A 25,736-nucleotide genomic window follows, 5' to 3' on the forward strand; every position below is an offset into this window, starting at 1 on the left:
TTAAATTTTTAATTCAATAATTAATTAGATTGAATAATTAAAATATATTATTACGTGTACAATTGATATTATTTGCGCTATTGTTTAAGATATATATTTAAACTTTAGATATACAGGAAATTAGGGATTCATATTCATCTCTTATCTTTCCTATCTAAATCCTAACTAGAACTCTATTCAATTTAACTCTCCACTTCTCTCTCTCTCTCTCTCATCTTATACATATATGCATCCACATACATTCTCACCTTATACATAAACGCGTCCACATACATTCTTATCTTATACATATACACGTCCACATACATTAGATTAAAGAAAAGCCCCACCAAATGTGGCACTTGTCCTCTATCTCTCTTATCATTATCAGTATCTTTCTCATTCACTCTCTTTTTCCATTCTACCACTTCCACACTTATCCTCTCACATTCTCACTACCTTATTCTCTCTCATTATACATACCCACATAAATTCGAAAATTGAACACCAGTATATTATTTCACTCCCAATTCTATTATTGAGTCTAGAATAGAGAGAAAGAGGGACGGATTTCTACATAAAATCCTTCCGTACATCATATTCAGGTTCTCAATCAACCACTACATCACCAAGTATCCACAAACCATCTTCCAATTAGCCCCGAGTCCCCTGCTGTCGCCGCCGTCTTTTTCATTTTATCGAAATCGTCCGCAAACTAGTACCCGCTCTTTCGGCCGGATTTAAGGTAGAATATTGCTTTCCTATTTTCTCCTAAGTATTAAATAATTTCTATCTGATGAATTTGAAAAGTTATAATGGGATTTGTCATACCTGCGAATCAAATCAGAAGTACTCTGTTTCCTGAAAAATTGAAAATCGAAGGCTACTGTAACATGCACGTTTTTCTTTTAAAGTGAGATATTATGAAATTGCAGTTTGCCCCCTGAATATACTTTAGTTCTCAATTTGAACCTAAACTATGTGGTTGATTTATTTTTAGTAGAATAAGCACATGTTATAATTAATTAATTTACTTGTTCAACGAATCTTAAGGGCATCGGTCCAATCATAAAATATTATGTGTTTACTTACTCGCACAATATTATTTGATATGTACTTTTTATCTCATTGAAATGTATTATGTTATGAATCGAGCTGTTATTGATTGTATCATGTTGTTCGTGTTGGAATGGGCTTGGGTTCATGGGTGGTTTCGAGTAGTGAACAAGTAGACGTGGTTAAGTAAATGATAAAATGGTAAAGTTGGTTAAGGATGTTGGGTGCCGATAAAAGACCCTGGTACGGTAAAGTACATTTAGTTGAGTTGGGGAACGGTAAAAGACCCCGAGTACGGTAAAGTGCTCAGAGTGTGTGGAGGACGGTAAAGGACTCCGAGTACAGTATTTGGGATACGGTAAAGGATCCTAAATACGGTACAGTACCCAGTGTGTGTGTGGAGGACAGTAAAGGACTCCGGGTACAGTATTTGGGATACGGTAAAGGATTCTAAATACGGTACAGTACCCAGTGTGTGTGGAGGACGGTAAAGAACTCCGGGTACAGTATTTTGGAAAACGGTAAAGGATCCTTGAATACGGTATAGTACCCAGTGTGTAGATTAGAGGTATGGTAAAGTACCCAGTGTGTAGAGGTGAAAGACGATAAAGGATCCTGACAATGAGATAGTGCGACCGCTAATGCTGAGTTATCATGGTGAGTTGTTCCTTTATTATGGTTGTAAGCGAATTCAGACTGGATATATAATTTAGTAATATTCGCTTAGAACCCTGGTGCAGGATAAATAAAGGGAGAGTTATTTCATAGGACGGTCAAAGTTAGTGGATATGGGAGGAAATGACCTTGTGGAAAGGATCCTTAGATTTCATGTAAGATAATGGATAGTAAAAGAAAGGGCAATGTGTTATTATTCTGTACCTCTTATGAATTGATATATTCTTAACCTGCTAAATGTAGAGTAAAGGGTTGGTAGGATTGGGATTATTCTACTGGGTGAATTATCACTCACGGATACGTTTGTATCCTGGTAAATCGTTTGCTTCGGCGATCAATTTGCCAGAGGGTGCAGGGTTCAATGGTGGAGCTGTTTGACACAGGAAGAATACCAAGAGCGGAGACCAAGTATGCTTGAGATCTGAATCAAGACTAGAGTTGCTCTGAAGATATTTAAATAAAATGTTGGATTCTTTTTGTTGTATTTTTTTTTAATGTACATTTTGTATAACGACAACTAGGGGTCTAGTAGTTTATAAAATTCAGTATATTTTAGGGTTAATGCTTTCGAAATTTTTTGAAAAATCGGGGCGTTACAGCACGACTCTTTGTTACATGTGTTTAACCTTGACTAAGTTTGAAGTTTTGTATTTGTGGTAAGTTTGGATTGGCTTGTCAAATATGCAAGTCAATCTCAAACTCCAAAATATGAACTTAAACTCGTGAAGTTTCGAGCGTTCAACCTTGAGCACTCGTTAAGGTTCCAAGATAAAATGGACTAATTAAACACCATAAAACCCTAACTAGAAGAATATGATAGCATCTCCAATTTTCCTCGATAAGCCCTTTGAATTGCTTCATGGAAGATTTATATAGAATTTTATGTAGCCTTGGGTTTCCATATCGAGGTTTCTATTTGGATGCAATAGTAGTGTAAAGTAAACCTGGTAAAATATTTGTCGACTCATATTTCGTATTTTGAGATATTTTTTTGATCTACTTCTATATTTTTAGTACTTAAGGAATGACTCATTTGTTCACGAGACTATCGAGTCAAACACTCATATGCTCGACTTTGGTTTGAATTCATAAACAATCGAAAAAAATGATTGAGTTTGGCTTATATTTTTTATAAATGTGTTTGAACAAGTTAAAAGTCATGTCAAGTTGAGCTGTTTGGTTCGTTTAGCAGCCCCACATGAGATATAATGTGGCGGTGCTTTAAACTTTTATCTACCACGTACTTTATAGTGGTGACCACATAAATGTGTGGTGGAGAATTGAGTTTGGAGCACTATATAGCGGTATGCTGAGGCATTTGAATAATTGTTTTTCCAAGGAAAATTCTAATACCACACCTATTTACACGCTCAATTACATACCCACACTCACAACAAGAGTGGGACCCGCACACACTACACCCTTGTTGTGAGTGTGAGTGTGTAATTGGGTAATTGGATGTGTAAATGGATGTGACAGTAGAATGATTATTTTTCCAAAACCACGGAACATAGTAATCGTCAACACACGTGTCCTGTCCTTGCCCATGGGGCACTGAATAATTTTTACTCTATCTCGGACACTACTCGCCTCGGGGTTCGCAAGTCATCCTCAATTTTCCGTTCTTCGGCCAAAATAGAGATCGACCTCGCCGCCCCCCTCCTCCGTCTCTCTCTCTCTCTCTCTCTCTCTGTGTGTGTCTCTCTCAGAGGTTGTTTTCTCTTGTACAATTACGAGCTCAAATTATTACTTTTATTATAAAATCACGATCGTTTACCTAATAATCAAACCAGCACAGTTCGTTTACCTAATTCCTTATTCCTTATTCTGTACCTAATTCTTTGATTTAATGATCTATTGTTATTGAACAGACTTTTGATAAGACAGAGTTATCTTTCGAGCTTTCAAGTCCTCGAATGGCTATACCTTCTGATCAGGCATTAACCAGGATCTGCAGCCACTGGTAAGGGGGGTCTATCTCGTAATATTCACGTGTAATTTGATCAATTTCCGTGGTGTGTAAAACGAAGAACTCTTGATTTGATTGTAGGTTTTAGGTTTTAATTAGATGTAAGTTTTTGCCCTTGTTTTTTTGATGCATGTTTTGATTAGTTACTTCATAACTTTGATAACCAAATGCGTGCACAACAAAGACTGACACTCCAGGTTGATGACTTGAAATTAGGATCGCGCAGTGTGTATCACGTGATATTGATAGGATGGCTTTAGAAAATTGAAAGAAAAATAGAGAATGGGGAGAAGCTTTGAGGGGATCGAACCTCCTATTAGATCACTTCTAGGGGATCTAATCACTCAAAGCCTTTAGCCAATTGCAACATTATTCTTTTCATAATGAGTCATACAGCATCAACATATTTATAGGCTTCAAATAAAAAGGAAATGCAATCAAAGGACATAATTGACTGATAATAATATACTAGACTCTATCGCTTAGACCTAAAATCATGCATAGATAGAAATAATGCAAAATCATTTAGGCAACTATAAGAATCCTATCAGAAATGTAGGCATCTATAAGAATCCTATCAGATATTTAGGGCTATGATTTACTTTCTAAAGCCTGTATTGATTACTTTAGCATTTCCCATGTTTTCATCTGTATATGTTGTATTTGGTGTATTAGCAGTTAATATATAGCGTCAACAATCTTCCTAGAAGTTGGTAGGGATACCTTAGGCTGGTTGATGGCTCAACACCACTGTTCAAGCTGTTGTGAATGTGAATCTTATATTGAGTGTATATATTTTATCTTGTCTATGCCTATGTCTTAGACTCTTAGGGCGTTAAGAGAGCATTTCTTGAGGATGCTGAAGTTCTAAGTTGAAGTTGGTGTGAAATAAATAATAGCTTAAGTAGGCAAAGTTTCATCTTATGGCTGTGTTGGGATTTTCCTCCTTGTCTTTCCCTAAAGTTATCTTTTCCTTCCACAAACGCCTTCGCAATTTCAAGATCTAACTACAGCCTAAGTGGGCTTATCATTCATAAAACTATTCCCAAAGTTAAGGGATTTTTACTAGTCCCTGAAAAGGGCATTATGGAATCTGCGTTCCAATTTATTGAGGACTTCCAGAAGATTTTATAAACTGTTAATGGATATAGCAAATAGCATACCATTTCTAACCATTAAAATTGTATCAACATCTATCCAAAATGTTTTTGATTTTGTTCCCTTTTTTTTCTTCCCATTTTCGTACTGTTTCTCTCATTATTTTGGCCTTCGAATCTTGTTAGGTTCCTCACCGTGTTTTCATATTTCCTTCAAGTATTTTCCTTTTGTTGCATGGCCCCTGTATTTTGGTGCTAAATGAGTTCTTGCTTTCTCGATGGCACTCTTCAAGAGTTGTTCGATTAGTGTCCAAACTGATGATAAAAGATGACTTCACATGACAGGTCATGGCTCACTAGTTCTGATTTCTGAAATTCATATATGTTTGTTTTGAGTTATTGTGACCAAACTTTAGTTTGCAAACATAGATTGTGCTTAGATATGAATCATATGTTCTTCAACTTCATTTTGGCCTTTTGATTGCAGAAATGTGGTGATATAACTGCTGTTTAACCACCATTTTGTGATTGAAGTTACATTTTCTGTAGAAGTTCTCAAAGTTACTTTCTTTTGAGATCAAGTACCATTTGTTTACTTTCCTTGTCTCATTTTAAAGCTCTTTAATGCCTAACAAGTGCTCACGATATTCTTTTCTTAGGGTCTCCTAAGTGCACTTTATTCTAAGTGGTCTAACCCAAAATGTGCTGCCCATTGATGAAGTTTTATTTTATGTATCCAGTGACAGAGCTATTCCTTCTTCGAATATTGATCTACATCATGCTCACTGCTCCCGGAATCTAGAAAAATGTAAAGTTTGTGGCGATATGATTCCCAGAAAATTTGCTGAGGATCATTTCTTGAGCACACATGCTCCGGTATGAATTAATTTGACAAAATGTTTCATAGTAAAATCATATACTGCACATCTACTTTTTAATCGTTAGAAATTCTTTTTCCTTTTTTTCTCTCCACCCACTTCCGACATATGTTTGGGTGAAGGTGCATTGCTACTGATTTGAGCGGATATTGTTTTAAAGGTATCTCATACAGTCAATTGTAATGTTACCCCTCTTAAATATTTTAGAGTTTGTTTCACTATCTCTCTTACATGTAGCTCTGCTCATATAGTTATCTTGGTTTCGTACTCTTAATTTACCGATCAGCCCAAAAGCTTAAGCTATTCGGTAATGGGTCCAACGATTTATATTAAGTTATTTAAGACCTATTGCTTGCAAGCGAATATTTATATATTGGGCAAAAAAGGTAGAAGCACGAGGTAAAGTTTAAGCTGCTATCCAACGCGTACAAGCACCTAAAGTTGTAATGTAGTTGTATGTGGGCGTGGCTATAGGCTTATAAGTAATGGTTTTTAGTGATGTTGTCAAAGTCCATGTTGTTTGCATTTCTTTGTATGGTCGTCACCCACTATAGTTGTTTAATTTGGGAGGTCATTTGGTGATTGAGAAGCCCCAGTTCTAGAATAAAGCATTTGAGAGGGAGAGTGGTGAACGTTCTTATTCACGTGCTTGTGTGCCATTCATAGTTTTGAGTGTCAGAGGACATTTGTTGTTTATTTTGGCTGTCTCATTGTGAGCAAGCTCCAAACTAATTAGCTATGTCTTTTGAGTCCTTTACATTACACTAGGTATTAGTTAACACCCTTAAACATTGTGCAACGAATGAGATTCGGGCCTCCTTTTGGTTGGACTTGGATCAGTTGCTCCTGTGCTAGTAATAGGGGCATTGCATGCCACTTGGAAAAGGGGTTTGATTATCGTAATGCTATTTAGCAATATCATAATTCTTTTGTCGATATTTGTATGCTAAGTTAATATAAAAAATATTTAACAAAAAGGGAATTAGCTGCGTCTTAGTGTATTTTGGCATGATAGATTGATGGTACACATACTTATACCCGTTATTGGACTCTCCTCTAGATAGATTGAAGAGAATATTTGGGAGTTTGAAAAGCGGGGTTGGAGAGGGGTGGGTATGAAACAATATGTGCCTTAGTGTGACGATTTGCCTTTGATTGAAGAACTATTTTCGGCCTTTCCACTATGTCTTTCACCCATTCGGCAGAGTTTGAAGTACAAATAGACAGTTTTCAATTCATTGGTGGAGACGTGGAGTTGTAAATAAAAGAGCCAAACTCATGAAACTGGTGGAAAAGAGCCATAATGGTCAGCCCTAGGATGCTTCACAATTCTGTAAAGAGCTATTGAAAATCCTCTGGTCTCCGGGCCTTATCTCTGTCGCATGCTTTAAGGCCAGCCAATAACTTTAACGGCCTGTTTATTGGAGGGAGAAGGAGTCTGGATATGGGAGAGGCTGGATATAGTAGTATCCTGGGTCCACCCATATCCGGTGGGTGGTTTTTAAGCTCCCGGATATGGTATCCTAGGTCCTGCAGCCAGATAAACCAAGACCACCCCATGCCCTGTCGTTGTTATATCCGAGACACCAAAAGACAAGCCTACCTTCCCCCTTACATGATCTAATGGAAGAGAGAAAGAGGCACCTGATTTGCTGTTGCAGGGAGACTCAGATTGTCGCCGGCATCGTCCATTGTTGCCGGAGTCTGAGATCGTTGATTGTTGCCGTTGCCGGAGTCTCAGATCGTTGCCTTTGCCAGAGTCTACTATGGCGCTTTGAAACTGGAAGGTGGTGATTGGGCTTGATGGTTGTCATTAAAAGTAGGGGTGGGAGGACCGGTGAAGACAATATAGGTGGCAGTGGTGGGCGATAGTTGCAAGGAGATGCTGAATCAAAAGTGAGTGATCGTTACATATAAATGTATATTAGGAATTTTATCCCTTAATGTTTATGTATTACAAGGTTCCACCCAGAAAACATTTAAAAATTATATTGATAGCCTTCTCGTGTTAAAAAATCCAGATAGACAATTTCAACATTTCCAAAACTTAACAAGGGTAATATACACCACATTTTTGTATTTTCCCCAACTCATATCCACCCATGTCAACTCCAAAACAAACACTGGATGTACAAATCCTCCTCCTATAAATGTGGACCCCACCTTATATAACAATCCCCTCTCATATCATATCCACCTCCTATCCACCTTTCTTCCTTATCCACCCAAACTTTATCCGTCCGACAAACGGGCCTTAATGATACTATTAGGAGAGGATGTAGGATCCTGTCTGAATAGTCTTGTTTAGGTAGCTGGAGATTCAGAGCATTATTTCCTTGTTCATTAAATAGTGGTGGTGAAATCTTGGTCTTATTTGTTGAAATTGTTTGTTGTTTCTTGCACGTGGATACTTTTGTGTCAGTTTTCTTTAAGTTGGAAAAAGTGAAATACTAAGATATCAAGTGTGATCTTAAAATTAGAGACACCAACACTTTCTGAAGGAGTGCCAAGTTATATTAAAAATTCTCTGCATAGGAAATTATGATTTGCTTGTCTAAACAGGAAAGCTAGATCCATTCCTTGATTCCTTTTGGAGTTTTTTGAAGAAATCCAATGGTTGTTTTTTGAAGAAATCCAATGGTTGACACAGCCAAGGAATTAAGAACAACAAAAAGGACATATCACAGCCAAGGATTTAAAAACCACCCGATCGTTGCTTATCGGCCTGTTTGAACCGGTTTTTTTGCAACTCCGGTTCGGAACTTTGGATACATTGCTATAGCAGTGTGACACAAAAATCGTTACCGTACCAACCGGTCCCTGCTGTGTACCAGCCTGAAATGGTATTTCAGAAGCAAACCTTACTGGTTCACGCATTAACAACTGTAAATTTTAACTTACTGGCCCGCTCATGCACTGAAGCTTCACCTAATGGGTAATGTGTGCAAGCCGGCAGATCTAACCTACACCATTGGACAGCTTATAATAAGTTCTGAGCCTTTGTGTTTTTTACACATTTTGATCGATGTGGGACAAGGTTTCATTGGGAGTTATTTTAAACTGTTTTCGGGAAACTTGAGCTTCTTTTATGACTGATGTGGGAGAGAACAGTTTAGCTTTACCAATCAAACTACACAAACAAGCATTGTCCTCTTTACCCATTAATGAAATATTTCCTTTTTTTTAACTTTCATAAAAACTTAAGATTAAAATAGCCAAAACACATATATAATTGAGTTTTAATGGGATTGCTAATGATTTTAGAAAATTCACTACCTTTAGCTTTGATTCCCGCTACTGTTACACTGTTACCTTTACGTGTCCCGATACCACTATTCGAAATCTTGATCATAGCCTTGGAATGCAGATAAATCATGGTTATGTTGTATTATGTTTATATGTCAAGTTCCTAGATCCTCCATGCATCTTAATGCTTCTATTCACCTACATGGATGTGCAGCACATTACAACAAGCAGATTATTAGTATGAAATTTTTTGATTGTGTTATTGGTTTTGAAGGCTGGCAAAAAAATTCTGCCATTGCCGAGTGGAGCATTCACCTTTTTGCTGGTCCAACCATCGGTCATTAATGGAAAACTGGCAATTTTGGATCAGCGGAACGAAATGATTTTCTTATAGATGGAAGTTTGATATGTAGTAAATTTTAATTGGGATAGAAAGAACTGAATTGAAATGGAAAAATCTTAAATATTACCTCTCCTTCCTAAATAAGTAATATCCAAGACTATCCTCTTATGCTCACAAACCTTTGCTTCCCTGTTTGATAAGCAAATAAGAGGTAGATTTAACACCAAAAAAAAAAAATGGGGAGAACCTCATCTATTCAAAGAAGGTGCCAAAGTGGGTACCACCCTTAGTAGGAAGCACATTCCTTCAACAAGGCCAAAAGAACAAACCTTAGCCAGAGTTCAACCTTCAAGGGGGCCAATAAAATGAAGAAGGGGGAAAAAAAAAAAGAATGTAGCTTCCGGGGTTCTAAGAAGTAAACACGGCCAATTACTAACAAATCTGATTCGCATTTGCCAACCTCCTCACCTATATTTCTGTGTTTCCAGCGACCCAATGTAGCTTCTGAAAAGACTTTGAGTACACTTAAAACAGCAGAACTTACCTCACAGCCCAACAGAGACAAATCTTAATATGTTCAATAGTGTCTGCATTCCCTTTGGCAACGGACTTCCACCTGCACCATCGTCTTCCGTAACCTACTACTCACCCCTATTCATGGGGATCCCAGTGGTTGCCTGTTTGTCCTTAAATAACTACTTCTGAATGGCTTGTTTCCCCCTTTTCCTTAGTTGCACCCTTTCTGCTTAGAGACCATCCCCGTGAGGAAGGTCTTTTTGCTGAATCTCCCTTCCTTCCTTGACCAAGCTGAATTTCCCTGCCCTTTTGCATTAACGTACTTCATCTCCAGCTGCCCCCCCTCCCTTTCCCTTGGCTTGTTTTGTTTGCTGCATCTTCCTTCCGTAGGAAGACAAAGTCCTCCCAGAAGCGAAGCAAAGCTGGACAACAGATGGACTTAATGTGCTCAAAAACTGCACATCAGACTAAGCCCTTTACAATGTTATACCCAAATCCTCTTTTTCACACAATGCCACTGGGTTGGTGCACTTCAACTAATGGCTACTAATGCAAAATAACTCGACCTTATCACATTCAAAGTTAAGCCCATCTAGTGCTCCTAGAGATAGGCCCAAAGGACTCATGCCTAACCCACCCCGTGTATTTCGGCGTTAACCTTGGTTCAATTGGTTCTAAATATCCAAGACTGGTTAACTGTGGGCCTCAATCATGTGGACCCAATGTTCCTAAGAGCCTGTGGAACAAAACTGAAAACTTAGGTTTTCTGTCCTTCCCAAAACTGTGTTTAGCAGGGTAGAAATTACAGAATTCAATGCGATGAGCATTTTGGAAGCTAGAAACAATTCTGTTAAACTAGAAATTAAGAATTTATACCTAAATCAGATTTTTCTTATCAAACCTCTCTGGACATGATTATCACCTAGTTTTTATGGAGCATTGTAAGGCCTGTCGACTCTCGACTGAGGTGGTTATGAATTTACAGTTTTACCATATCAAGAATTGAGAAGGAAGAAATTGTTTATTAATTTTCCTGTCAACATGGGAACAGTTTTTTTTTTGTTACTGAATATAACTTATTACCTGATTCTCAGTAAGGATGAATAATTATGCTTCCCTGGGAGTAAAGCTGAATCATTATGATTCCCTTGGAAAAGCCTTTATTGTACTTTATTTATTTCTTGTCATGAAATATTTATGTCATATTTTGAGGCTACGCTTCTATTGGAGGATGAGGATCCCTGTAGAAGACCACTAAGACCCCGTTCGTTTTGGGATTTTGGATTTGAATTTGTAGGTAATGAGTATAGAGAGAAATAGAGTAATGATTGGAAATAGGGGGTAATGATTGGAGATAAATAGGATAATGATTAGAATCCAAAATCCTTAAACGAACGGGGTCTAATTGATTATTGCTTGCTGAAAATGGTTGGCTCCAGGATTGCCTATCTTCAGCCTGATTCCTATAATGGCTGGTGGTAGGGTACTTACCCGAACCAGACTTGTTTGGCAGTAGTAAAATTACTCTGATAATGGCGTACTTATTAAATGAAGTATTTGTGGCTATTACCTTTGGGCAGGTATCCTGTTCGCTTTGCAGTGAGACAATGGAACGTGAGATTTTGGCTGTGCATAAGGGCGAAAATTGTCCCCAAAGAATAGTGACTTGCGAATACTGCGAGTTCCCTCTGCCTGCAATTGATCTATTTGAGCATCAGGTAGGGATTGTCACTAAGAGGAAATCTGAAGTATAGCTGATCGAAAGCGAAAAGAAAAATCGCTTTTTTATTTGAAATTGTGGCTTATAGTATCCGTCCTGTAGTGAATAATGTTGACTGATTGTGACACCAGGAAGTATGTGGGAACCGAACAGAATTGTGTCATCTGTGCAGCAGATATATTAGACTGCGTGAAAGAATTGTCCATGAGAGCAGATGCAATGGTGTCCCAGATAATACTGCTGAATCTTCCAGGTAAAACAAGTATTGTTTGTAGTGCTTTTTATATTCTCTCTTTTTTCCCAAAGGAAATCATGAATTTACGCTTTAAGCCAAACAAGCAACACTTGTCTAGTTATTACCTATCTAACTTCTAATGGGTTGAAGGCCTGATACTTAAGAACCATGGGGTGTTATACCTATTGACCATGATGCCTGCCTATCTGTTTCTGTTATTCTCTAAGCTTTCGTGGTGCTTTGTCAGTATGATATCGATGTTTCTTTCAGTCCCATTCTTAAAGTCCAGTTTTGAAGTCCGAATTTTGTAGGATAAAGGTGAGAACGTATTCTGGAAAAGTTAACACTGTCCCATTTGAGGCCTTGCACTAATGCATTACTCATTTATGTAAGTTGGTAGATGGGGAATGAGTTGAATGACTAGTTTGAATGGTAAATGAAGGCAATCAGGATTTGCCCACCAGTTGTGAACTTGTGACCTTGTGGGAAAGCCGGAAAGGCAATGTAGGGTGTGTTTCTGACATGCCATCAAATTTGAACATCACAGTTTATACAGTTATATATACAAACTGACGGTAAAATTGTCGTCATTGTGATGGGAAAATGGACCAAATTGGAGCCTTCATGACTAGCAGTTGTAAAATTGGAAAAGGTATTTCAAGAATGGCCTGAGTTCAAATCTATTTGTTATATAGCTACCTTTTTCTGCAGTGCTCTATTTTACTTTGATGTAATCTTAGTGGCTATAACTAAGGATCCATCAGTTCTCATGGACCATGGAAAAGAACCCTTACCACATGTCTGCATCTTCATAGGCCTGTAGCTTACTTAGTGATCTCAGATAGCATGTGTCAGTAGTGTTATCATTATAAAACCGTCAAAACTTTTTCTGACCTATTTATGCTGTCTGGGTTAATCTTCTTCATTGTTATGAATCTTATTGTAAGGTAACGGAAACTATTGTTGACATTATTTGGAAATATATAACTTGCCAAAGGTAGCAATTGAGTTGGTAACACCTGGAGGATAGGAAAGCTAAAATTAGTCTAATCTCAGAGACATGATTTGTAGGGGTTTTTTCAGTCAAATTCCACACTAAAAAGTGAAATACTTAACATGTAACAAAGAATTTCCTGAAGTAAATTCAAAAAGTTACTTAGAGTTTGGAATGCTATGGCTCTGCCTTTCTCAGAAACTATCATTGCAACCCCATAGATGCTGTTCTTATTTCAGCATTTCAGCTGTCTTGATTTAGTTAACTGTACCATGCCTATGTTCCCCATCAGAATTTACTTAATTATTACTATGTTTTATACCAGTATCCTGAATTATTTTGTTTTTATCTCTTAAATTTATTTGAAGGGGCACAAGAGCAGCTGAAAGAGGTAACGATGCTCAAAGAAGGCCGGCTCACGAGTTTTCGCGGAGACGTTTTCTTTTCACCATTGCAATAACAGGCATTGCTGTCCTGTTGGGTTCACTTTTTTTCCAGAGGAAAACAGAGAACAACCAAGTGCATTAGCTTCTGAGGGGAACGCATTGGCCGTTCTCCTTTGTGCCCTGTTGCTTATTTCAACTGCCAGGATTTGTGTTCGAGATGACCATTGAACTGTTAGGAATCGTTTTGCTAATCAGACAGGTTATGCCTATCCAATCTGTTTATGGGATGAGCCTCCACCATTTTCTTGCGAGTAAATATGTTGTCTGTAAAGTATCACAAACATTGAAATATGATGTCAAATGCAATGTTGGCTACCAATCTTATGTGTTGTGTACTGTTGTTCAGGACAAGACTGGGATGTGAAATTGTTTTTTTCGTTTCAATAAAAAGTAAACAGGATTGGAGGTACAATTAATTCTCTCTCTCTCTCTCTCTCTCTCTCTCTCTCTCTCTCTCTCTCTCGGTTGTGTGTTATGCTCCCGTTTGGTTAACCGGAGGAGAGACTTGTCTTTACATTTTACAGCAGAACAATGTAGCATTTGGTTGTCTTCCTTTTCATGCAGAAGACCACTGCCTGATTCTGTGGGGCAATAAAACATTCCTCATCCTTTTGCAAGGGGAAACACTTCAGTTCAATGCCTGGGCAGATTTTGAAATTTTTTTTTTTCAAAAACAGTAGCAACCAACGACCAACATGGTTGGTTTGCTCTTCCACTGTTCGTAAGTTTATAGAATTGCTTATGTGTGTACGGTCGGTATGGATGTACTTTTTTATTTGATATTAGGCTTTGTTTGTTTGGGTGTAAAACATTTTCAGCAAAAACATTTTCCACATTTTCACTTGTTTGGCTGCACAAATGCTCGGTAAAATTATTTACCGCGTAAATTATTTTACACTAGTTGGCGTAAAATGACTTAGGAGGAGAAAGCCAAATTGACGAAGTTATGAACACTTGTCACGTAATCCATCATCATCTCATTTGCTTCGCCCTCGGTGGACAAGCAGCACTCTTGTCAACAACCAGTGGCTTCACACAACCAAGAAAACCATGGCAACACCTGTCAATTGGTTTCTTTCAACAGCTGTTGAGCATATGTTTCTTAAGAAACCCATTCTTTTGAAAAATATTTTTCATGTGCCAACCAAATAACAGAAAATAAAAATTTAAAATTTCTTTTTCAAAAAAATATTTTACTTCAAAACAAACGGAGCCTTAATGCAGTTTATCTTTAGTTCAAAAAAAGTTACAGAACTGCTGATGCATAATTAAGAAGCGAGATCCTTGGTTGTTTAGATTCCTTCCATCGAGATAAACCAATAATTCACAAAAATTTAATCCAGAACTAACAGATAATTTTTTTTAAATAAAGACAAAAATAATTCAACCGGATTATTGAGCCAACCACCCCTAAATACCAGGGATTTTCTCCTTCTCCTTCTTCTTTTTGGCCTCAAAGGCCTAAATGCTCTAGAGACTGTCCATGTTCTAGTGTGCATTTTACATCCGAAAATGCATTACACTGCCAATCCGAAACCAAGTTTGCTAAGAGCAGAGTTTTAATACAAGCTGAAACTTCTCCCAGAATGCTTTGACTGTGGGTGTTACAATTTGCGAAATAAAATTGTGGTGATAGCTCAAAGCATCCTTCTCCATTATCTACCCTGTTAACTAAAACGCACACAGAGTTAAATGAAGGCTCTGTTTGGAACTTGAGGAAGGAAAGGGAAAGGAAGAAAAAATTAATGAAGAGGAAAATTAAAGGGAAAAGAAATTAGAGAGAAAATTGAACTTGAAGTTCCCACTTTTTTTCTTTAGAAACCAAACAATGGAAGGAAGGAATATTTTTACTTGCAATCCCAAACGGAGCCTCTTTGTTTGAGCTTTGAGAGAGATTTTTTAGGTAATAACTGAAGTGAGATAGACAGAAAAATAAAAATAAAAATTTAATAAAAAAATTATTGAATACCGTGCGTAGAGAGAATGTTTGATTTTAAAGGTCCAAATCAAACTACTCTTCGCCCCCCATCACGTCAATAAACGTTTGAGGGCGGGTTTTTTTTTTCATGGGCGAAATCTTGGCGAAAAGACCAATGGGCTCTTGTCCCGGTTAGTAACTCATGTCTTCTCCATGTGGGAGACCAAAGTTTGAGCCACGTCGTTGGCATTTAGAATTCAGGACTATGGATAACTATGTGGACTAACTTACTAATATCCTGCTAAACCTACTAATGGATACAAGATTGGGGTTGGGGTTGGTGTGTGTTGTTGTGGGGGGTGCGGGGGTGTTGTTGTGAACTAAAAGCTTGTTTAAGTGAGGTAATATGTGAAATTACCTTCTTGCCTTTCTCCAAAGCAACCAAGTCTTGGCCACCTGTTGTGGTTTGGGTGCTTGACCTCTGGTGCAGGCCCCTAAGGTTCCTGTCGTAATACCACTCTTTAGTGGCGAGGCTCCTACATCGGTAGTTTGGATATTTTATATTTGTTTAAATGGGTCATTATGTCACTATTTAGTCAGCAATTTAATACGTGAAATTACTCGCTTGCCCTTCTCGGAACTGAAAGCTGAACTCTCTTGTTGCGCTCTCTCTCTCTCTTCCCTTGAACATCAAATCTGAGTTCGCTTTAAAATATCTGATATGTGCGTGTCCACTAGGCGCATCGAAGTATGAGATAGGAGTAAAAATTTCAACGAGACGCATTCAATCCAATGATGAGTGCAGCAGCAGCATGGCCTATTCCCATGGAGAGGACGCGTAACCAACGCCCAATTTTTCAGGTAGGGGTGTTGTTGTGAACTAAAAGCTTGTTTAAGTGAGGTAATATGTGATATTACCTTCTTGCCTTTCTTCAAAGCAATCAAGTCTTGGCCACATGTTGTGGTTTGGGTGCTTGATCTTTGGTGCAGGCCCCTTAGGTTCCTGTCGTAATACCACTCTTTAGTGGCGAGGCTCCTACATCGGTAGTTTGGATATTTTATGTTTGTTTAAATGGTTCATTATGTCACTATTTAGTCAGCAATTGTTCTGATGAGTTAATACGTGAAATTACTCGCTTGCCCTCCTCGGAACTGAAAGCTGAGCTCTCTTTTTGCTCTCTCTCTCTCTCTCTCTCTCTCTTCCCTTGAACATCAAATCTGAGTTCGCTTTAAAATATCTGATATCGTGCGTGTCCACTAGGCGCACCGAAGTATGAGATAGGAGTAAAAATTTCAACGAGACGCATTCAATCCAATGATGAGTGCAGCAGCAGCATGGCCTATTCCCATGGAGAGGACGCGTAACCAACGCCCAATTTTTCAGGTACAACCGCCCTGCCCTCCTAACATGCTTTCTGATGTAGCAATTTGGATGTTTCTTACTACTACTATTTAGTTTCTAACCGTTTGCACATATTTTCCAGTGCGATCGTATTCCCGTCTGTCGGGGAGAGAGAGAGAAGGGGGAAACAAAAACAAAAAAAAAGCGGACGGCAGTGGCAGTGGTGGTGGTGGAAAGCGACGGTGGCGGTGGTGGGGGTGATGATAGCAGTTTTCGTGGTCACAATAATGAAAATGGTGAGAGGGTGACGGTTGTGGCGGTGGCGGAGTGGAGGCTACTAGAAAATTAGTGATGATGAGGATGGGAATTGATGTTTGTCGTTGTTGATCGATCATGATCATGTGAAGCAAAAGGCTCGTTATTAAATTAACGTTAAATTTAAGAGGATAATGGGAGGTCGGCGTAATTTTGGAAGCTTAATGAGAAGCATATGCACTTGCGGAGATTTCCAAAGAGGTAACCACTATAACCGCGCCACAATTTTATATATTATATATACTCCTGCTTGTATTTTTTAAAGCTCGTTTGTTTTGTTATGAACACCTGCGAACACAGATGTTTGTGTACACAGGTTTAGATTTAATCCGTCTGTGACAGTCCGATGCACGTGTATCTCACACCGTAAACGTGGGGTGCACACACATCAAACTGTTCCGGACATATTTGTGTCAGGATCTGTGTATATACTGTGTCCCTACCATTACAAGTTTATCTATTATATGGTAACCCCCAATTTGTTAAAAGTATGTTACTTTGGGTGAAGGGAAATTCTGTCTTGCTAGAGTAAGACAAATTCTGTTTATATTGCACTCTAAAATTTGTCCACTAGTGTTGTTGTTTGTTTGTTTTTTAAATTTTGAAGTAATTTAAGACGATTTTTGGGGTGCATTTATAGAAATGTGGAATGCAAAAATAATCCCTTAGTTTAAAAGGATAAAAAGATAATTTCAACATAGTTTGGATCAGTTCCGAACTTAAAATATGGTTGACGACTGAATCATCCAACCTTGATTTTGGGCCCATTATAAATTTCACTGCGCTTCAAACCGTTGTAGGTCATAATAAGATAGAATTAACCCGATAATCCTAATCTTGCAAAAGAAAAAATCATAACTTTTAGAAATAAATCATCAATTGTTGTAGATCAGTATTAAAAACTATTGAGCTACAATAATCAAAATCACTATTTGAACTTGTTCCAACAATGGCTAGATAACGATTGAATTGTGCCATTAGGGTGAGTTGTGTAGTGATCTGGAGCCCACACACATGAACTACTTGAGTCGTGTGCATTTGGTGGACTGAAAAGAAGCTAGATCTATAAAAAATACTTGAGCTTCACACGGTTCCCATGGTAAGGCGACATAAGTTGTGCATGGGATTGACATGACCAAGGAAATCCATACGGAAATAGATGCGTGTTTTCTCATCCAATTTTCCAAAGGCCATATAATCATATTAGATAATTGCTACTGCTAAGTGGAATTGTGGTTTGTTTTTTGTTTTCATTGTCTCTTTTTCTAAAATTCTGTCCAAGAGGGCTCTAAGGGCAGATTTCATTTAAGTAGATACAATATTTACAACACTGGGTGTTTTTTGGTTTCTAAAATTTTGGAAAAAGGTGGTGGGATATTCATAATATGCTTTTGGAAACAATATTAATTATGTTTTGCCTTATGATCTAAGTATAGAATATAAATGCTATATATGTACCCTGGCAATTCCTTGTGCCATGGACAACTTTCTCTAGTAAAGCGATAAGCCTTCATTCATATTACCACTGGAAAATGCATTTCTTTATTGGAATTTATGTTTTCTTTGTTCATGAACGTTGCAAACATCTAATGAGAACCCTGCCTGGGGCAGATTTTCAGATTACAAATCACGTCTATTAGTTGCTTGTGTTTTCTTACTCAATGGCGTTGCAGAAAGTCCTGGATATCTCATCTTATATTAATTCCACCTTAAAAGCAACAGATTCATTTTTTCCTTTTTGTTTACTTCTTTAGGTCAGTAAAAGGTTCGAGCATTTTTTCTTTAAAAAAGAAAAGAAAAGAAGATATTACTTCATAATCTTGCAGTCTCTGCCATGAAGCAAGATTTCACTAAACAGGACTGAATTAAAGGCTTATCTGGTTAAGCTTGTATTTGAAAAGAGAGATCATGCAAAAGAAGTACATCTGTCTCAAAGGATTACTTATGATTTCATGACTAGTGCTTTTTCAAAGGTAATGATAGCTTTTTGGCTTCTTTACATAACGACTCTTGCAAGCTATATTTTTTTCCCCACCAAACTGTGGTGACTAATAAGTAAAGATAAAACAAAAGAAAAGCCATAAAGGGAATTCCTTGCTTTATATATAGTTCAAGGAAAGAGCCTTGGCACTATATATAGCCTTTCACATAACTACCTCTTCAAGATTTCAGAGAGGTAAGTATTGTTTGAGCAGCATTTTTCTTTCCAACAATCATGAAGTCTTTTCAGCTATTTAAGAAAAAACTTGTTGTTTTCGACATGTTCTCGGGACACAATTATTCGAAACTAGTGTTTCTTGGAGTGGGAGAACAGAAAACAGAAACAATACCCGTTAGGCTTTTGTTATTGCCCAGAATGACTATTTTCTCTTATGCAGGAACCAGTGGGCATAAGAAGGGTTTTGGATCAATGTCGCCTCGGGGGGTGAAACTGCAGATTCAAGATCGCCATGTACATAATGTTGCATTACTACTAACTTTGTTAGCGGTTATTGCTTTCAAATACAGTGGTGTTCTGAAATATAGTGGCGTTTTGATGCTTAATTTTTAGTGGAAATGACACCTAACTTCATTTTAGTTTCAAAGGCTTCCAGATTGTGCATATGATTCATCATAATGACAAAAGTCATCAACGTTTTCCACCATCTGATTCAGGTGGTGATCGATAACGGCATCTTTCAAGTTACACTATCAAATCCTGCGGGTATTGTCACTGGAATCAGTTACAATGGCATCGATAATCTGCTCGAGGTCCTCAACGATGAAAGCAATAGGGGGTAAACAACTGCTTTCTAATACTACTTTTTTGGGGTTCTATATTTGTCCATTGTTAGTAGTACACCATTGAAAAACTCTGAAATCCTGATTGTACTTTAATGATTAATATGGCACATTAGTTTTGAATGACCAAAGGCCCACAACTAGGAAATGTATTGCAGAACAAGTAAAATTCACTGACTATTATCCTGTAATTTAAAGAACTAGTTATCCACTTAGCTTCTGTTAGACGGTACTTCACGACACAGAGATTTGCTAATTCTTCATATCGGGCATGTAGTTACTGGGATGTTGTTTGGAATTCGCTAGATGGAGGCAAAACAGGAGTTTTTGAAGTGTATGCTCTCTCTCTCTCTCTCTCTCTCTCTCTCTCTCTCTCTCTCTCTCTCTCTCTCTCTCAAGCAATGACCAATAACAGCAAAAGGAAGTATCCAACAACCAACTGATCATTGTGCAGGATTAGTGGAACAAAGTTTGAAGTAATAAAGGAAACAGAGGAACAAGTAGAGGTGTCATTCTCAAGACCATGGGAGCCCTCCCTCCAGGGCAAGCTTGTCCCCCTAAATATTGACAAAAGGTTCTTTCTTTGTATTATAATAGTGTCTGGATGAGAGTGATTTGTTAATGTTGTCCTTATAAATCATAATACAATGATGTTTCCAGGTTCATAGTGCTTCGCGGTTCCTCAGGCTTCTACTCTTATGCCATTTATGAACATTTAGGTTTGCCAGAATGGCCGGCTTTCAGCCTTGGTGAGACCAGGATTGCGTTCAAGCTCAGAAAAGAGAAGTACAACCATTCTCCTACTCCATCTATATCATAAAAATGGTTGATAGTTGGAAAAGCCGATCCGAGTATTTTAAAGTCAAAGTGTCATAGAGATTCAGAATGCATTCAAGATGTGGAGAATGCATAAGGATATTAAAATTCAACTTGTTAAATGCTAATCACTAGTTTGTAATAAGCACATGGTAATCTGTATCTTGTCATTAACACAACATAACCCGTGTTTCCTTTTCAAAACATATGCTGATGGTACAAAAATAATGTGATTTTGAACTATCTAGGTTTCACTACATGGCTGTGGCAGATAATAGGCGAAGATTTATGCCATTGCCTGATGACCGGCTCCCAGGAAGAGGCCAACCCCTGGCATATCCTGAAGCAGTCCTCCTTGTGAATCCTAAAGAGCTTGAGTTGAAAGGAGAGGTAACTCTTCCCTCGTTCCCTATGCAGTTGATTTGCTAAATGCGAGCCAAAACTTATTGTTGGAACTCATTCTGAGTCATGAAGTACTTACGGCATAAAATACTGGAAAGTGCTTGATTCTCTGAGATGGAATGGCTATTATCGTGGAACACTCATTCCAATGTTTTGTTTGCTGAAAAACAACAAAAATATGTATGTTACAACTGGTGATGAATGCCCTTATAGTGGGAGACCCGGTTCCATTATTTCCTAGAATCATTCCAGCAGACCACACATTATGAGAGTATACTCTTCAATACATAATTTTGTGCAAGTGTAGTAGAAATTATCTCATTCTAACACATGAATGCATTAAGCATATTTTGCTACAGTTGTTTCCTCAATTGATTGGGACACGAGGCTCGGTTTGGTTTGGTTTGCTACAGTTGTTTGATGATCACCTTCTTTTTCCGCCTGAGAACTTATTAACTTACCCAACATGTCACACTAAAGTGGTGCCTGAACTCTTGACTGATACAATGCTCACAGGTGGATGACAAGTACCAGTACTCCTGCGAGAACAAAGATCTCCGTGTCCACGGTTGGATATCTATGGAATCTCCTCCTGTGGGCTTCTGGCAGATTACCCCCAGCGATGAGTTCCGGTCGGGTGGGCCCCTCAAACAAAACCTTTCCTCCCATGTGGGTCCCACTTGTCTTGCTGTAAGTAACTTGTACCTTCCAAGACTGATTATGACATTTGTTTTTTCTCTTTGGTGTAAAGAAACATATCTTGAAGCTGGTTACCTTCACCATTGGGAATTATAGGTGTCCAAAACTATTGGATGAGTAATGATACACGGAGAAAACAAAACACTTCTAGAGAATTTCGGAACAGAATGATGATCTCAATGTGGACCTCTAACTTGAAAACAAACACAATAAGGGCGAATTTGTTTACAAAAGTGACATTGTCTCAATATTCTGTGGATGAATTTTGACTTATAGTATGACCTGACTTAATCAAAGTTGATGCCATTAACAGATGTTTCTCAGTGGTCATTATGCTGGGGATGATCTCTCTCCAAAAATTGGACAGGGCGAGGCGTGGAAGAAAGTTTTCGGGCCCGTTTTCATATATCTCAATTCTGTGGTGGGTGGAGAATCTGGAGATGACGCACTTACACTATGGGAGGATGCTAAAACACAGGTTTGACTTGACAAGTTATAATTACATGGATAACAACAGATGATAGATTTCAATATACATCTCTCTCTCTCTCTCTCTCTCTCTCTCTCTCTCTCTCTCTCTCTCACACACACACACACACACACATCACGGTTTCCAATAAGTTTTTTCTCTCCACTTATTACTCCAATTTCTCTATCTATCTATTTCCACTTATTACCCCAAAAAACCTCCCTCAAAACCTTAACTAAACAACCTCAATGAGTTTCAGATGATGGTCGAAGTCCAAAGCTGGCCCTATACTTTTCCAGCATCAGAGGATTTTCCGTCATCAGATCAACGCGGATATGTTAGTGGTAGATTACTAGTACTAGACAGGTAAGGACTTATTTTGAAACTAGTTTTACTCTTAGTAGCACGAAGCAAGGGCGGGGGAGTGAAGGCACCTAAAAGCTTTTAAGGTTGGGAGCGCCTAAGGAGCGTATATAGATTATATAAAAATATGTATATAAAATATCTTTAAATACTTAACCATTAAAGGAAAAGTGTTACTGTAAATTTTTTCCAGATCTTAAAGTGTAATTATTGGAAGTTATATATTCTCAATTTGCAATAGTTCTTAACTAATATGATTCTCATATTCTTGTTTCCACAATGGCATAACTCCCTTAAAAGTAAGAGAATAACTGCCTTAATAGCCCAATAAGCTCCCATCTTAGTTAGGAGCGAGCTTCCATCTTGGGAGTGCCGATTCGAGCTCCCGTCTAGGGAGCGCACCCATTTTAGAAGGATCCTGTTACTAAGGTTTTACTTTTCTTGATTTTATTTGGGAATTTCTGACTACATCTCTTTCTCAAATTGTTTCGTTAACAAACTGTTCAGGTACATGAGCAATGATTATATGTCAGCAAACGGTGCCTATGTGGGGTTGGCCCCTCCTGGGGATGTAGGATCATGGCAAAGAGAATGCAAGGTGATGACTTGTGATGCTTAACTATATTATACTCCCATGCAAGGGTTACATAATGAGGAGTGTCCTCGTGATTTATAAAAAAAAAAATTATGCAAAAAACTCATCCAGTTCACTTTAGATGTCACAACCCAAATTTTATAACCGGATAATATACTAATATATAGATGTAATTACACAAATACTGCCCTCATCCGAAATATCATCGAAAGGCATAAGTATCTCTTTATTTACATCAGGACTACCAATTTTGGACGAGAGCAGATGAGAATGGCTATTTTTCCATCAATGCTATACGTACTGGCGACTACAATCTTTATGCATGGGTCCCTGGATTTATTGGAGATTACCGGAACGATGTTGCTGTTACCATAACCCAAGGTTTAATTCTCCCTCTTTCTTTTTCATAAATAGATTGATTATCACCAAAGAAGCACAGATATACGGACACAATATACGAATACGACACGACACGGACACCGAAACCGAAAAACACCATTTATTCAAAAATTAGGACACGGACATGTGGACACGTTGAATAAACAAGATATAATCTTGTATGATTGATGTATCTTACGAACTCATATAACGTATCAAAAATATGTTTCTATTAAATGAAGATAAAACTAAAAGTAGTATTAACATTAGGAAGATACAAAATCGAAGTCGTTGTATAAGTGTTTATCCTCTACGGAGCTTTCGACTCTGAGCAAGTTTTAATATGTGTTCTTAACGTGTTGCGTGAGTGTCCCTAGCGTGTCTGAGTCGGAAAACATAGTAGAAAAATTAGACCTGTATTAGTCCTGTTAGACTTCTTAGATTATCACTGTTTGTTTAGCTTTCTGATGTCCATTGGAAACCAGGTTGTTACATCGACTTGGGTGATCTTGTATATGAGCCTCCTAGAGATGGACCCACGTTGTGGGAAATCGGCATTCCCGATCGCTCTGCTGCAGAGTTTTACACGCCTGATCCTGATCCAAAGTATATAAACAGACTTTTTATCAATCATCCTGACAGGTTGGTTTTTAAGAATCAAATATCAGAGGATTTCTTTGGCAGAGTTATGAAATGAATCTCGCTTAAAATAACTCTTTTCTACGTTTTGACCCTTGAATTGAAAGTACAATCTTTCACATGAAATATTCAGCTTCTTCTTTGATTTTTTTGCAGGTTTAGGCAGTATGGATTGTGGGAGAGATATGCAGAGCTATACCCTAACGAGGATTTAGTCTACACTGTCGGCGTTAGCGATTATAGAAAAGACTGGTTCTTCGCTCAGGTCACCAAGTATGGTTCTAAGTCTTTCTGGTCATTGCATTTTGCACTAAACTTTCTGTCATTTCCCCATTTTCTGCTGAAATTTGCAAGCATTAGTTCAAGTAATCCCGTGAAACTTTTTAGGTATTCCAAAAAAAAACTCAGTAGGTGAAGTTTTTATAAGTGTTGAAATACACGGGTGACATTGTAAGAATCGTCTCAAATTATCATCAAACTGGGCACAAGTTGTTCTTTCTTTTAGTTCATAGTAGTTCTAACTCCAAATAATAAACAAACACGGAACAAAGTCCCATTAGCTACAACAAACGAGGAACAGTTTGTTCTTGCTTTAGCCTATATATTAGTTCCAATTATCAACAAATGAGGCACAATCTTCAGTTAGCTACAGTAATCTAGGTGTAATTTGCTATTGCTTTTAAGTTTTTAACCGAGAGAAGTTCCAACAACCAACTAGAACTCGGCACACTTTTCAGGTTCTCCATTTATCACTGTTCAAGGTATAAATAATAAAGTTACCCCTCTCTCTAATAGCTTAAGCTTTTAGATGAGTTGGTAGTTAACAATCTAATGTGTTTGAACCTCACCGCTTACCTAATGTTAAAATATTTACACTTGTTTAGCCCGCTTATGGAGGAGAGCTTAGCCACACATGAGGGGGCATGTTGAAGGTATAAATAATAAAGTTACCCCTCTGTCTAACAGCTTAAGCTTTTAGATGAGTTGGTTCCTGGTGGTTAACAATCTAATAATCACCATGGTAGGCACAAATTTCAGTTAGACTTGCTTTTAACTGAGTGAAGTTCCAATATAAACAAACTAGGCACATTCTCAAATATGTTATTTGCTGCTTCTTTTTTGTTGGAAATTTTCTTTTGCAGGAGGAAAAATGACAACACATTTCAAGGAACTACGTGGCAGATCAAGTTCAAACTTGACAACGTAGATCAAACTGGGACCTACAAACTAAGAGTGGCTATAGCATCTGCAACTCTTGGCGAATTGCAGGTACAAATCTTCAACTTATAATCACCACCGAATTTGTTTCTTTCCTCATCGTGTTACTAAATCAAATTATGCTACTAGGTACGTGTTAATGATCCAAACACAAACCGGCCTCTGTTTTCCAGTGGACTCTTCGGAAGGGACAATGCAGTGGCTAGACACGGCATCCATGGACTGTATTGGCTGTTTAATGTGGACATTCCGAATGCTGTTTTGATGAAAGGGGAGAATAATACGATTTATATGACACAGGCAAGGGGCCAGACCCCTTGGCAGAATCTCATGTATGACTACATTCGTTTCGAAGGTCCCTCGACTGATGTTCCAAAGGCTGCAATATGAGTTCCTTTTGGTCTTGTGCTGGAAGGCGACATAATTAAGAAGCTGTTTGAATCAGCATTTTGTTTTTTGCTTTCTTTTGCTCTTTATGCATAATATAGTTGTTTCAGAACATTGTTGTTTCCGGTTTTGCTTTAAGCTCTCTTATACATACATAATATAGTTGTTCTAGAACAGTGCTATAAGCAATGCTATGGTGACCATCTTTGGTACCGACTGATATGACCAAAGAACTATCGTAGTGATATTACCGGTTTTTT

At 38.0% G+C, this 25,736-nt stretch overlaps 2 protein-coding genes across 2 annotated transcripts; both read left to right on the plus strand.

Moving 5' to 3' along the window:
* Positions 1-3,317: 3,317 nt before the first annotated feature.
* Positions 3,318-13,566, plus strand: LOC131329348 (uncharacterized). The gene is made up of 5 exons (XM_058362440.1): positions 3,318-3,673; positions 5,517-5,652; positions 11,340-11,477; positions 11,611-11,732; positions 13,077-13,566. The coding sequence occupies exons 1-5, from the start codon at positions 3,627-3,629 to the stop codon at positions 13,234-13,236; spliced, it is 603 nt and encodes a 200-aa protein (XP_058218423.1). The 5' UTR covers positions 3,318-3,626; the 3' UTR covers positions 13,237-13,566.
* A 2,754-nt stretch (positions 13,567-16,320) lies between these two features.
* LOC131331340 (probable rhamnogalacturonate lyase B) lies at positions 16,321-25,736 on the plus strand. The gene is made up of 17 exons (XM_058365227.1): positions 16,321-16,456; positions 16,557-16,930; positions 19,108-19,181; positions 19,385-19,506; positions 19,788-19,844; positions 19,965-20,084; positions 20,171-20,296; positions 20,575-20,716; positions 21,245-21,418; positions 21,741-21,905; positions 22,156-22,262; positions 22,767-22,857; positions 23,094-23,235; positions 23,718-23,874; positions 24,028-24,144; positions 25,014-25,140; positions 25,219-25,736. Exons 2-17 carry the CDS (start codon positions 16,864-16,866, stop codon positions 25,477-25,479), a joined length of 2,049 nt encoding a protein of 682 aa, XP_058221210.1. The 5' UTR covers positions 16,321-16,456; positions 16,557-16,863; the 3' UTR covers positions 25,480-25,736.

This window comes from Rhododendron vialii, chromosome 6a, assembly GCF_030253575.1.
Source record: "Rhododendron vialii isolate Sample 1 chromosome 6a, ASM3025357v1".
NCBI classification, from domain to species: Eukaryota; Viridiplantae; Streptophyta; class Magnoliopsida; order Ericales; family Ericaceae; genus Rhododendron; species Rhododendron vialii.

What these genes read in the sequence shown, in the direction of transcription:
- LOC131329348 (XM_058362440.1), top strand. Translation starts at nt 3,627, where the DNA reads ATGGCTATACCTTCTGATCAGGCATTAACCAGGATCTGCAGCCACTG. An exon ending in ACCAGGATCTGCAGCCACTG is followed by an intron (nt 3,674 to 5,516) that starts GTAAGGGGGGTC and finishes TTATGTATCCAG; the next exon opens with TGACAGAGCTATTCCTTCTT. An exon ending in TTGATCTATTTGAGCATCAG is followed by an intron (nt 11,478 to 11,610) that starts GTAGGGATTGTC and finishes TTGTGACACCAG; the next exon opens with GAAGTATGTGGGAACCGAAC.
- LOC131331340 (XM_058365227.1), top strand. Translation starts at nt 16,864, where the DNA reads ATGGGAGGTCGGCGTAATTTTGGAAGCTTAATGAGAAGCATATGCACT. An exon ending in AACGATGAAAGCAATAGGGG is followed by an intron (nt 19,507 to 19,787) that starts GTAAACAACTGC and finishes TCGGGCATGTAG; the next exon opens with TTACTGGGATGTTGTTTGGA. An exon ending in TGCTGTTACCATAACCCAAG is followed by an intron (nt 23,236 to 23,717) that starts GTTTAATTCTCC and finishes ATTGGAAACCAG; the next exon opens with GTTGTTACATCGACTTGGGT.